This window comes from Vidua macroura, chromosome 20 (genome assembly GCF_024509145.1).
Source record: "Vidua macroura isolate BioBank_ID:100142 chromosome 20, ASM2450914v1, whole genome shotgun sequence".
Lineage (NCBI taxonomy): Eukaryota > Metazoa > Chordata > Aves > Passeriformes > Viduidae > Vidua > Vidua macroura.
The window spans coordinates 9,114,237-9,128,312 of NC_071590.1; the positions used below are offsets into that span (position 1 = coordinate 9,114,237).

The window sequence follows — 14,076 nt, forward strand, 5'->3', positions numbered from 1 at the left end:
ATATGTAGAAGTTACAATAGTTTAAAACAAACTTCAGCAAGTAGAATAAGGGAGCCCAGGAAATGCCTTTTTTTCTGGAATTAAGTTTAAAAAATGTATGTCTTTCTAGTGTGTATTGTTCTCTAACTGAATGGTAAATGTATGGAGTGTATTTAGATACTTTTAAAAGGAGAATAAGACAAAAATCTGGTGTTATCTTTGAAAAGGAGAAACCCTGTGATCTATTGGAGTTGCATAAAACTTGAGACATGTTTAGGATTTGCTGTACTTATGGTGTGTACAGACTTTCCAGTCTGATGCACGAGCAGGAGGATGGAGTGGTTTGGAAGCAAAAATAAATTTGTTTGCTCAATGCACAGAAGCCAAAATTTGGAGAAGAATCCATCAAGCACAGAAATCACTGAAGGATGGGACCAGAGACATCTGGTTTGGGGTGAGCTCAAATATAATGAGACCATCTTTGTCAGGTATCTGTCACCTTAAAAACCTTCACTGGAAGAGATTCCAGAGGCTCCCTGGGCAGCCCTGCTTGGGCTGCTCCTGGAGCTGGAAGGGATTTCCATGGGCAGCCTTGATCTTTGTGCAGGTTCAGCCCAGTTCTCCTGCTGTAGCCAGCAGCAGAGCAGGGCAGCAGTTGCTCAGCCAGGGATCATCAAACACGTGTTGAAAGGTTTGGGAGGAGACAGCTCTGCTAACAATGCAGGGTTCAATTTAGTGCAAACCTTCAGAAGAGGAGAAACAGCTGCTGAAAGACAAGGGAGGGCAGCCCTTTATTGTTCTTAACCTCTCTTCTCTGGAGCTGTCATAGTGAGAAATAATATATTCAAAATAAGAATTGCACAGATATCAAATCCTGAACAGCCATGAGCTCCTCTGTCCAGACCCTGCCCTCCTGGAGCCACACAGCAATAAAATGCCTCATCTGGCTGGAGGTGCCTTCTGGTTACAGCCAGACCTGTGTGGAGGCCTGGCAGAGAAAAAAACCAACCTGAAAAGGACATTTTTATCACTGCTGCCTCAGTTCCAAAAGAGAAGCTTGATTATATTTGATTGCTTTGTTTGAAAATAATAACAAAAAAAAGAGGTTTCTAATGAGGAAAAAAAGAATGAGCTCAGCAGTGAATGAGAAGTGTTTGATGTACATGAAAGACTCTGGTACTTTTCCTGCATTGCTGAATTGAGTTGTGACTCCTTGGAGCAGGTTGTGACATGTGCCTTGTGCGTAAATGGATTCCAAAAGCAATTAGAAATACTCATGGAAGAAAGCTCTGCAACAAGAATTGATTTAATTATTCCAAGAAGTGAAACCAAGATGTTAATAGAGAATAAACACCCCACCAGCTCTGGAAATCCATAAACTGGAATCTGGGCTATGAGTCATTATAATTGTCCTGGTTTTTTTTCTCTTCCTGATCACTTCTGGCCATTCTCTGAAGAATGGTCTTGTGGATTCAGGTGGCTGTTGAGCCTGGCCTAAAACAGCTTTATTCAAGTTGGTAGAGACCTTGGGAGACCCATAGTCCAGCCTCCTGCTCAGAGCAGCATTTAATTCAGACCAGCTTGCTTGGGAATTTGTCCAATCCCCAAAACTTTCGAGGAAGGGTGGAGATTTCCCTGCCTCTCTGGGCTGTTGCACTGCTCAGTCATTCCCTCCGAGAGGACTTTTTGGTTTGTTTCCTGCAGTGCAGTGAGAATTCCTCCTGTTTAATTCCTGAGCAGTCCCTTGGCCCAGCCAGCCCATCCATGGGGAGCTGCTCAGGAGCCCTGGGGGTGCTGCTGTGCCCCCCTTGGCACTCGCCCTTTCCCAGGCTCCCTCCTCCCCTGCCCTTCCTGGTGCCCCTCTGCTGAACTGGTCCCAGTTTATGCCCTTTGTTACTGGGGATTCAGGGCTGGGCACCTCAATTTTGTCACCCCTGTCACCTCAGGTGTGACTCTGAATCAAATCATGCTGGGCCCTGTTAGAGGCAGGGCATGGGATTAAACTGCTGATTGGGTTTAGCTGCTTAACCTGATTCTCTGGGTACCTGAATCTTTACATTCTTGTCACCTTAAAGCCCTGTCAGAGGCTGTCCAATACTCATGCAGGTCTGCCCATGCTTTTAAATTATTATTATTATTATTATTATTATTATTCAGTTAAAAGGACTTTCAGGATTTGGCCCCTTTCAATGAAAAATTTCCATCCACTTTCTAATCTCTCAAATCCAACTTAGAGGTAAAGGTTGCACATAGAGAAAAGAAAATAAACCCATCAGAGTTAGGCAGTAAAGAAATAAATATACTGTGGGCTGTAAAAGGGTGTTAGTATTCCAATGCAGTCTTTAATATTTTTTTTTTCCTTTTACTCTACCAGCTATTCCAATTAAATTAAGTACCTTTTATGTGTGGTATCAGCATAGAGTGGATATTAATTTGTCTCTTGAGTTTGAGTAAAGAATATTGTTAATATACTAACTTTCTAGTGAGGTCTTGCCATAAAATATTTATCTCTGGAATGAATATGAATATTGTAGGGACACGGTGCTTAGATGTTCATTGAAGTGGAGCAAATATATATTTCAGTAATCCTGCAGTGGTTTGTTTAAATAAATTAAATCAATAGAGGTGGAGGTGGTATGAGACTTTCTAGACATCAAATAACTGACACAAAACCAAAACTCTCTTTATAATGGAAGGGAATTTTTATACTTTTTGTAGCGTCCCAAATTCAATGTAAATTTTATTATTCTGATCCTTTTCAAATTTCCATCAAACAATAAAAACATTTGACATTTGAAGAGAGGGTTTTTTCCTCAACTTTGATTTTGATCACACTGTGCATTATAAAACACTCCTGTTATTTAACTTGTGTTTTGCTACAGAATTACCAAAAGAAAACTTACTGGGTTATCAAAATTATGAAAGTGCCACTGGGTTACTTTATTTTTAATAAAGTTCCTCTCCTCCTTCTCCCTGTAGGTTTAGCCATGGTGGGGAGGGGGCTTTGCTTTTCCTTGCCAGGTATTTTCTAAACAATGCGTGGAAATGTGGATTTCTCTGATGATTCAAAACTCATCAATAACACAAATGGAGCTGGTGTGGGCTGGTAGCAAGGAAATCTTTTTTAAGTGGCCCAAATGCTTTAGAACCAGCCTCTGCAGGGCCCTCACATTTCTTGAGTCTTTCTGTTACAAAAAATGGGTTTTTTGCTTTCTTTTGTTCCGTGGGCTGGGAACATTCATGATGTAGCAGCACAATGAAAATAATGGTGTGGGGGCCAACCTCCAGTGCCTTTCCAGCCTCCTGTGTGTGTGTTTCAAATAGAATCATTAGCCATGTTTCATCAGCTCTGCTCCTTATTGTACTTAACCTGGGGTCACTGTAATATTTCTTAGTTTTAATGCTTCCAGATTTATGAAAGGGTTGCTGATAAATTCTTTTAATCCAATATGGCTTATTGATTCATGTATTTGAAAGATCTTTAATATCCTCTTTGTACCTTTGATTCCTTAAGTGTTGCAAAAAGGCAGAAATTGGTAATTGTTGATAACAAGATCTCTGGGCCTCAGAACTGTGTCTCATTCATTTAAAGAGGATTAGGGGAGGCAGGAGCTCACAGAGCAGGAGCCAGGACAGAACAAAACCACAAATAGAATTATGGAGAGAACACACAATAGGTGGTTTAAGCATGTCTGTTGGAACAACAGGACTTGGGTAATCACGTGTCCCACCCTGGGAGAGGGCAGCTCACTTGTAAAAGAACCCCTGGCTTCAAATGCAGTGATCAAACGCCTCCTGAATTACAGATGTTTACTTTCATCAGTTTATTTGATTAGGGGCACAATGGAAGGATGGCATGCTAGAGGGAAAAAGCATTTTGTGCAGGAAGGAAAAACTTGCTGCTACTGGAGAGCTTCTTAATTCCTGTCCAAACTAAAACTGCATCTCTCCTGCATGAACTGAGTCAGCACTGAATTGCATTAAAGCCACTAAAAGGATGAAGGAATTAGAAAAGTACAAAAGCAAAACTTGTCCAGGCACAGAGCATTTCATCTTAAAAATGATGAACCAATTAGTTCATGAAGTGACCATCCAGGAAGTGCCAGTGGCTGCTCCAAGCATGACAGTCAGAGCAGAGAGAGCTCAGGCTCTTTTTTTCTTGCTCTTTTTCTTATTTCTTCTTGATGCTTCCTAGAGTTCCAACATTTTTTCCTGTTTTACCATCAAAAAACCATTCAGCTTGGCGATGTTCTGCTGAATAATTCAGTTAGATCCATCCCCAGAGAGGCCTGGGCAATCTGACAGCTCTGCACCTCCTGATGAAGGGCCCAGGTAGTGCTGCCTCTGATGTGAGTGTGCTTGGCACTTCTCAGCTGGGATTGAGAGTCTCACCGAGCTCTCCAGGTATTCACCTGATCTGGAAAATCTGGCACTGGCAGCTCTTTTGTGACCTGTTCAGCAGGTCACTCATTGGAGAGGTTCCATGGGAGGAGATACAAAGAAATGACCAAGAGAAAGGAGGAGTTGCACAGTCACTCTGCATCCCTGGGGTGGTTTTTGTGTGTCAGGATAAGAACACTCAGATCTGCTCTGCCAGTGTGTGGGCACCACTCAGAACCTGGAACTCCCTTCTGGAGGGAAAAGCTTCATTGCTCTTGCACTGTACCCGGGTAAATTCCTCCTCAGCCGTGGCTAAGAAGGGGCAGGACAGTTTTATCCTCTTTGGGTGCACAGAATTGCATTACAGGATGGTATAATGCCCAGCTCTGATTGTTAGCAGACGTGTGCATTTTTTTGCTATCAAGAATTTGCAGTAAACCCAGCGTGAGTTCATGTGAGTTGCTGTGGCCTTCAGCCAGAGTGGTTTCCCAGGGAACACTGTGCCAGATATTTCAAGCAATGAGGATATCTGCCTGAGAAGTTATTTTTCTCTCTGGAATCTATGGTTCAGATCCTTCTGTCAGCCTGCATGTTCTCCAATTGCATTCCAGATTTAGCTAATGATCTTGCAATGCTTCAGACAGAAAGTGGAAGTGAGCACATGAAGTGCCAAAAGAAACTCTGAAAGAAGTCTCCATGTAGCACAGCAATAATTCATGGCTGATGACATTACCAGAAGTGATGAGTTTCACACACACACATTGAGAGGAGATGTATTATTTCATAAAATGGAAAGCTGCAAAATCAATAGGAACAGCTATGGGAGAGAGTGCCAGGACCAGCCATGGCATCCTCCTGGAATTTAATGAGCAAATGTTGCCTGATGGTTTTGTTGTTAGAGCATTTTGTTGTCAATCCCATCACTGCTCCCCGTGACCCATTGTAATTCCTGCATTTGGGGATACAGAACAAGGATCTGGTTTCACTGGTGCCAGATACTGACACCAGCTGACTTTGGTCACTGTGAGCCTGTGCCAGGGGGCTTGCCATGACTGCCATGGCAATGACAGCAGGGATCCAGGAGGGAGTGACAGCAGAGGGAATGACAGCAGAGAACTGGGATGGAATGACAGCAGAGATCTGGGATGGAACAACAGCAGAGATCTGGGGTGGAATGACAGCAGAGATCCAGGAGAGAATGACAGCAGAGATCCAGGAGGGAGTGACAGCAGAGATCCAGGAGGGAGTGACAGCAGAGGGAATGACAGCAGAGATCTGGGATGGAATGACAGCAGAGATCTGGGATGGAATGACAGCAGAGATCCAGGAGAGAATGACAGCAGAGATCCAGGAGGGAATGACAGCAGAGATCTGGGGTGGAATGACAGCAGAGATCCAGGACGGAATGACAACAGAGATCCAGGAGGGAATGACAGCAGGGATCCAGGAGGGAATGACAGCAGGGATCCAAGCCCTGGCAGTCACTGCCAGCATGGCAGCCACCCTTCCCTGGCTCTGAGGAGATGGAAATGGCACATGTTCTGTGCTGATGCTCAAACTCATGCTACTGGGATAAAATACTTTTTTCAAAAGAGAATGCTTTGTTTTCATTTTCTTACCTACTCCTCTGATTTAATATTGATATCTGTTTATTTGACTTCTAGATCTTCCAGAAGCAATATGTGATAAGTTGTCAGGATATGACCTGTTTAATTTTTTTGGCTGTTCATACCTTGGATTTCCATTGCTTTTGGCAATACCTTTATATTTTTTTATTTTAAAAATAGATTAATATGTGTGCACACAAACACACACACAGATATGCAGTCAATCATTGCTTTAGGGAACATCTTTATATCTTATATACACACAGATTTGTGTATATAAGTGACTTCCATTCTATATAAATTCCATAAGAATTTAAGCCATTCAGAACTGACCATTCAAATCTGTTACAGAAAGTTTCTGGTTTAATCTCCAGCTTTACGAGCCTTTCTTGGCAATGGCTTTGTTTATTTTAAAAATTACTGAGAAATTAGGAGCATTTTACACAATGCTGAAAGATGAGTGGGAGGTTGTTCATTTGATTTCTGTGGCTGTGTGAAGTCTTACTTGTCACTTCAGATCCAGGGCTGGGTGACTTCTGGATGTTAATAAATATTTAGAAATAACACACCCAGAGAAAGGGATCAGGATGTGGTTGGAGGCTGTAATAGATCTTTGCTGCTGCCTCATTCCTGGAGGAATGACCTGTAATCTCAGGAAACTATTTATATAGATTGTGGTGACAAGGAAAGCACAAGGAGTTGTGACAAGTGTGTTTGTGATGGCTCCAGAAGTATTTGGAGCGTTTTATTAATGACAGGCTAAACAGATCCAAAGCTTGTAGAAATGATAAGAATAACAAGTAGTGAATACATTGATTGTTGATTTATTTACAGGTTTAAATTTTAGGTTAACAATTTAGGTTTAAATTTGCAGGTTTAAATTTTAAATACAGGTTTAGCCTGTATTTATTTACTGGTTTAAAACACAGCATGTTTCAAACTTGGGGTTTACTTCTTTACCCTTTTTTGTTAACAGCTTGCTCTGAAGAAAGAGAATTTGATTTTTGTGTTGCCTTTTTTGCCAGGCCCACACAGAAGAGCAATATTTTCTTTTATTTGGTCCTGGTTTCTATATGGGAAGACCAAAAGGAAGCATTTCACAGCATGTGAAAATAAATATTAAGTAAAGACCAGTTTGAAATTATTTCTGCAAGTATTGAATATTCCATGCTTAATTGGCAAACATTCATAACCTTCAATGCTTTAATGCATTTATTCTCCTAAATTCTCAAGTGGGTGCATCAGCCTTTTGAATTTCTCACCAGTTTTCTCTTCACTCATGCGAGATAATAACATTTGCCAGATTTGGGGATAATAACCCTGGATATATAATATTAATTCTTGAAACTAATATATAACTTCAGCCACACTTGGGTTGCTGCTGAAGAAACGAGGCCTCTTGGCTCAGCTGCAGGTGGCAGCAGAACACTGGTGTTATTTCCACCCAGCCCCAGTATCTAAATGAACTTCTAGCCAATTAATGACATAAAAGTTGATCATGCTGTTGAAAAAAAAAAATTGATTTGCAACAACCTGGAAATATATATTTTAAAATCTATTTTTCTTACAGGACTGATTTTTCTCTTTGGTATTACAGAGCATTCTGAGCATTCTGCCAGGGTTCTGAGATTTTCACTCTGATGCCTGCAGAAATACAATTATTTACTTAACTCTAAATCACTGATATTCTGTGTATAAAGCCAGAACAGGGAATATTAAGCATTAATAAGATTAGCACTGTAGCTGTACATATAAGCAGATGATTTACCAGATATTTTTGGACAGAATCCTGTAAAATTTTGTACAATAGTCAAATATTTGTAAGTGGCACCATAATACAAAATATAAGCTGCTTGTAAGTGAATATTTTATATTGTTTGCCTTCCTCTCTCTGAAGATTGTGGGAATAATTTGTGTTATCAGAGAAAGGAGATGAAAAAAAGAGTCTCTGACAAACATAGGCAGCTTCTGTGTTTATTATTTGACAGAGTTTTATATTATCTTTCATTGGAGTTGTTACTGAGAACAATAATGCCATGTCTACCTTTTAGCAGAATTCTTTTTCCCCCCTAAAATCTGAAATATTACACAAATAGTTATAAAGTAAATGCACATTACTTATTGATGTGGGCTGTGGGTAAACTGACAATGCTGTGAGGAGATCAAACCTTTTCATGGCAGAAAGGAACTTCTGCTTAAATCTGGAGTTATTCCCAGTGCACAGGTGGGGAAAGCACCACTGAGGACAATGGAGCTGGCAGTCAGAAAATGGGATTTGTTTGCTCTCTCTCCCCTTTCTCACGTTCTTCCTGGTCAGCATTCACAGCCCAGGGAAGTTCAAAGCACACTTTGAATATATTTTTCAGAACAAATAAGCAATTCCCAGCTTCCCTGGCTGTTGGAGGTGTTCATTTAGCCCTGCCTGAGTCACACATCAGCCAGTGCTGCATTCAGAGCAATCCAAACAGGACTTGAGAACACCCTGAGCACTGCAGGGGCTTTTCTGGGGCTGATTTCCTCCAGAACTGATCCCATCAATGTGCTAAAGCAATGGTACATGCCAGTCCTGGGCACACCCAGTGCCACAGCAGATGCTTTCATTTCATCTTCTGTTAAATTAAGCCTCTCACAGCTTCTCTGAATAGCAAGTTGTAAATAACTCCTTTGGATCAGCACAGCAGAACAGACAAAAGCCCAGAACAGCCCCACAGTAAATGCAGGTCATTGAAAAGGAGCTGCTGAAATAAATAACCTTTTCAAATCACCTGTGCAGCGTTGGCACAGCAGGGAACTGCAGCCCCAAACTCTCATTCCCCAGGTGAACATGAAGTGGAGAATAAAGGTTCAGCAGGTGAAAGCAGCCAGCACTGCACAAAGCTGGGCCCTGTGAACAGCCCACGAAGCAGCTCCTGTCCCAGATTTCTGTTGGAATATGTTCTTAGAGCAAGGCAAAATGGGCACTACACTTGGATGCTTTCATCTTTCTTTAATTTTCATTTCCACATGAGGAACTTGTGGCTATTCCAAATAGTTTTCCAAATAAATACATTGGCTGTGCATTCACCTCCATTCTAAACCATTTAAAAGTTTCCTTTCTGAGACTCTGCTTTTCTTTCCAGCCATTTCATTATTCTGGATGAGGAGGGGAGCAGAGGTTTAAATTCTGCACAGTGGTGTCAGCCTGAGCAGAGTTGCTCATACCCTGAGGTGATTATTGTTGGGCCATCAAACTGGTAATAAAATTCCTGCTCAGTGTACAGAACTTTAAGACAGAAGAATATTTTTGCAAGGAAATAGTCCTCTTTGACTCTAATTAGGAGTGTTTTTTAGGATCAACCCCAAATTTCCTTTCAGAGATGTCATTTGCATATTCCCTAGGCTGTTTTACTTCAAAGTTTTTATATATTTATCAGATTTTTGAAATCCATTTCTTTAAATACATATTTTAGTCAATATTGGCCTTGATATATTAAATTCAGCTCTTCAGTTCTGCTCCTTTGAGTTGGCTGCAGGTTCACTTTTGTCTTTTTTGCCCTGCACAGGGGTTAATTATGAAATGAAAATTTCTGTTTAACAAAACAGCTTCTACTGGTTTATTGGAGACTTGAGTTTTATTAATTTGGATCAGCTGGTGTTGTTTTAACTGGGCAGGGCTGTATTGTAAACTCCAGCCTGGTTGGGAATGCTGAGTAGAGCCTGAGTTAATGGAGATGGAGCTTGGAGTGTGATGGAGGGTCTCTGACAAGGCAAAAGACAAACATCAACTTTCAAAAGCTTGCTACAAATAAATTTCTATTTTAATTGAATTGCATAGATCCCATTCCCCTTCTCACCTCCTGATTTGCTTACTGTAAAATTAGCTATTAAATCTTTGCTTTAAATCCTAAAAAAAGTGTAGTCGTGTCTTTATAAATGTTTTATGGCTTTCTAAGGTCGGTCCTATCCTTTTGTTCTTCAGACCCTTTGGATTCAGTTCCCAAAGAATGGGGATTTGGCTTCATCATAACAAGAACCACTTCACCTTCTCTTTGAATTTCTCTAAATGTTTGTCCTGATGTATTGAGATGACTCTGTTTTTTCTCACAATAACGATTTCTGGTTTATTTGATTTTATAACATTTTTGAAAGCGAGACAGAGAAACATTTTGTTTAGATCTCCAGCACAGAAGCTATAAACTTCACCTTTCAGATCAGTGTTTTCAGTGCAAAACCTGACCATTTTCCCCCTAATAGAAGCTCAGACAAGTCTATAAAGCTTTTATAAGTTAATGAATGTTTCACACCAGCTGCTGATTCCCTAAGTCAGGCAGTCTCCAGTGAGGGACACTCAATCTCTCCTCAGGATTGAAGTTCCTGCAATCAGATTGAGACTTTCCAGACTTGAGAGTGGTCACATTTTTCATAGCTTAACTGTAAATCATCTTTCACTTAGAAGATTTAGAGACAGACTAGAGGAGCTAAATCTTGGAGTTTGCCTTCCTAACTAGTCAAAGGCATTAGATGAGCCTCATTATTCTCTAAAGGATTAGAGAAAACAGTTTGGGAACGTTCAAAGCAGGACAAATACCATTACAGGTATAACTTTATCCTGCTAATGGTTAACATGGAGAATTAGGTGTGATCACAGGACACTTGGAAATTGTTTGGAGTGACAGAGTGGAGAATCCAAACCTTTCAGCTACGAAATGATTAGGAATAAGTGATACTGGAAATAATTAGTTGGAAAATGTTGTGATTTGGAACTGAAATATGTTTATTGTGCTATCAATGGCCAAAAAGTGCAATTCTGAGTGTCAGCACTGGCCCTGAGTACTCCTGTCACTGAGCCTGCTCACACCCTTTATAGAAAATGCCCTTCACTTCAGAATTTAGTCTGCTTAAATATTTTCTCTATGAAGTGTATTTATAATTATAGATATTGGCTGTATACAAGTGCAGACTTTGTATTTCAATATGAAAATAAGAACTGAATTGCTGTTACACTGGGATAAAATTGAGAATAACATTAGTTGCCATCAGCTGCCAGTCACAAGTAATTGGCAATTCTAAATGTAAAATTTTTTCTGGATTGAGCCCAGTTCAATTGAGATTTTGATTCCTATTTTTTTAAACACTAGTATTAAAACTGTGTTCCTTAGGCACCTTTATTTCTTCTTCAGTTTAGAGGTTTTGTTTTGTCATTTAAATGGTGGAGAACTCCCCACTGAAAATGCTGTTTATTTGTATGTAGTTTGAACAAGTCTGCTTTTAATACCACATTTGTATTTATAGTAGTATTTAACTAAATTTAATTTAAGTTTCATTTCTTTGTTAAAGTACTGTGAAGTAAATATCACAGATGTTTTACCATATAGAAATTGGTGACAGAGCTGTGGATTTTGTGTTATCCTTAAAGCAGAACCAGGAGGAAATTTTCTTTTTTTCCCTTCTCAGATTTTCCCTTTTGAAAGTCACAAGACCTTCATGAAAATGAATTGTTCTTTTCTTTGTCATATAAAACAAACTGAAAGGAAGGTGTAACAGGACACTGCTCACTGACCTGCTTTAAACATAAAGCTGTGTAAATTAAATCCATAAGTGAGAAATGCACCACTTTGCCAGATTACACTAGAATTGCTTTATTCTTGCATTTATTATTATTTTTTTTCATGCAGACTCAAAGCCAAAGCAATGCCCACATACCCCTGGTGTTATGTCAGTACAGAAAAGTATTAGTGGGTGGGTATTTTCCTGGAAAGAACATTATATTTCTATTTCTTTTAGATAGCAATTTAACCTAAAGGACAGATCTTGTTATCTAACTAATCACTCTACCTGGACATCTTGCTTAAAACAAAAAAGCTGATTTTTGTGTCCTTTTTGTGTATAGTGAGATTTGTGTATAGTGCTTTTTGTGTCCTGTACAGTGAGGTTTGGCTGCAACCTCAGCAGTGTAAGGAAAAGTCTCTGGGAATATGATTTAATGTTCCAGCTCCAAGTTCTTCTGCTGGAAAACAGCAACTAAAAGATAATTCTGTAACTCATGCTTATGGGTTTCCCCCTCTGTAAAATGGTGGTGTAATTTATTTGAAAGCTGCTTGTGTTTTATTTTTGATAGTATAGAGAAGCTCTTAGCATTATGAGCTTTGTCTGATTAAGTGCACAAAATGACAAACAAGGTTGTCCTGTGCTCATCTTCTTCCTTCTTTAGGCAGATAATCACCTTTAGAGGGCTGGATCCTATTCAGCTACTCTGTCAGTCAGCAATACCAGAGCCCCGTAAGCCGCATTTATCAAACTAAACACTTGATCTGTATCGGCACATCAGCTGCTGCCCGGCCTAAGACACGAGATGAAAGTTGCAATTAGGATTTAGGAGGACATTTTATTATCTGAGATTTGAAATAGGTTTTGTTAGTTAATCCAAACATCTTTCCAGATATGTTGACAGAGCCCTTCTGTACATGTACTTACTTCAGCTTAAGTGGGAACTGCAGTGGATGTTGCCAAGATTTAATAGCTCTAAAAGGAGAATACTTGTCAAGGGCAGGACACGGAGGGAGGGGACAGAGCAGTGCCTTGGGCAGCCTCCCTTCACGTGGCACTCAGCAGTGCTGGGGCAGCATTCTGCTGGCCAGCTTCTCCTGAAAAATCAAATCTATTCCTTAATAAAGGAAAATTAGTAGCTTAACCAAGATTAGACTATACCCCAGCTGCTTTTACAAGTCTGTTGATTGTGTATGAACTCTGGGGCTCAGCATGGGACAGACAGGGGAATCTCTCCAAAGCTTAAAGAGCAGAATAAAATCCTTACCTTTCTCATGCTCCCTAAAAAGCCTCGTTGCTTTAATAGCAAGGCATTCTTTTTCTTACTGACATTTGTAGCCATAACTGTTACATTTCTCTTGTACATAAGAGGGACTTGTGTCTGTGCCATTCAGTCAGTGGGGGATGGATCCCAGGGGTTTTGTGCCATTTGAGTTGTCCTGGACTCATCCCATTGTCTCCAGCTCCTGTGTGTTTTGATTTCTCCCAGAAGATGGAGGTTGTTCTGTGCAGAAGGAACCTGTGAAGCTTTTCTCTCCAGCTGGATTCGCCAGGCTGGAGCTGCTGTGTCGGGTGGGACCACATGGATTTGCTGGATCTTCAGTGCTTTGGTGTCCCCAGTGTCACCTGGAAATTTCTTTTCACTCCACTCTATTTGAAATTGGGAAAGGAAAATAACCACAAATCCCCAAGTTTCATGACCTGTGTACAAATTTAAGCAAGTAAATCAAAATATTCCTATGGCAATTCTCACAGAGTCTCTAACTTTATAAATCATAGATGGCTGAGCCACTCTTTTTACAGAAGTAGTGAGTTTATTAAGCTAAATGAACTAATTTTGGCAATTTCACAGTGATGGTACAGCCAGAGGAATTGCTGAAGACGAGGCAAGGCTGTTCCCATGGCTGCAGAGCAGGGCTGCTGCTGGGAATGTGTGGCTGTACAATCCCTGGACAGCAGAGGTCCTCCAGACCCAGCTGTTCATCCCCAAGTGGGAATTTTGCAGCATTTACCTTCGATTTGTCACTCTAGAAAATAATTTTGCTCAAGGATTTTGTCATGGAGATAAACAAAACAGTCATCTTCTTTGCCTTGTCTTTTTAAATTATTATTATTGTGGAATATTTGCTGTTGTTATTTCCTCTGCAGTGTTGCAGTAATATTTTAGAAAGATACTTGCAGGGTTTAAATCCTCTGTGCAGTGTTTTGAAGACACATCCAGCAGTATTTTAGCAAAGTATTTCTTGTGCCTCATCTATGCCTCATTTAGCAGCAGTGCTGCTGTCTAGAAGCACAACTCTCTAATTATCATCAGAAAACACAAAAACATCTGAAATGTTATGGTTAGAATATAATTGATATCCAGAAATGATCAGGTCACTTTCCAGTAAGATTGTAACGAATTTTTACCTCAGCTTTGAGATACTAATTTGGATTATTTGAATGTGTCCAGCAAGTAAAGAGTTGGCAAGGCCTCTTGCATTTATGGGCTTGGGCAAAACTTAAATATTTATGCACTTATAGAGCTAACTGTATTATCAGCCTCTCATTTGTAGATTTATAGAAATATTACCAAAGTATGGAA

General features: G+C 40.2%; 1 protein-coding gene across 1 annotated transcript in view; it reads left to right on the forward strand.

The window, feature by feature from the left end:
- Nucleotides 1–13,064, forward strand: part of BRIP1 (BRCA1 interacting helicase 1) — a 78,799-nt gene extending 65,735 nt beyond the window's left edge. The window contains exon 25 of the mRNA XM_053995707.1: nt 12,982–13,064. Coding sequence (XP_053851682.1) covers nt 12,982–13,017 — 36 coding nt within the window. The 3' untranslated portion in view covers nt 13,018–13,064. The remainder of the gene's footprint in view (nt 1–12,981) is intronic.
- Nucleotides 13,065–14,076: the final 1,012 nt, after the last annotated feature.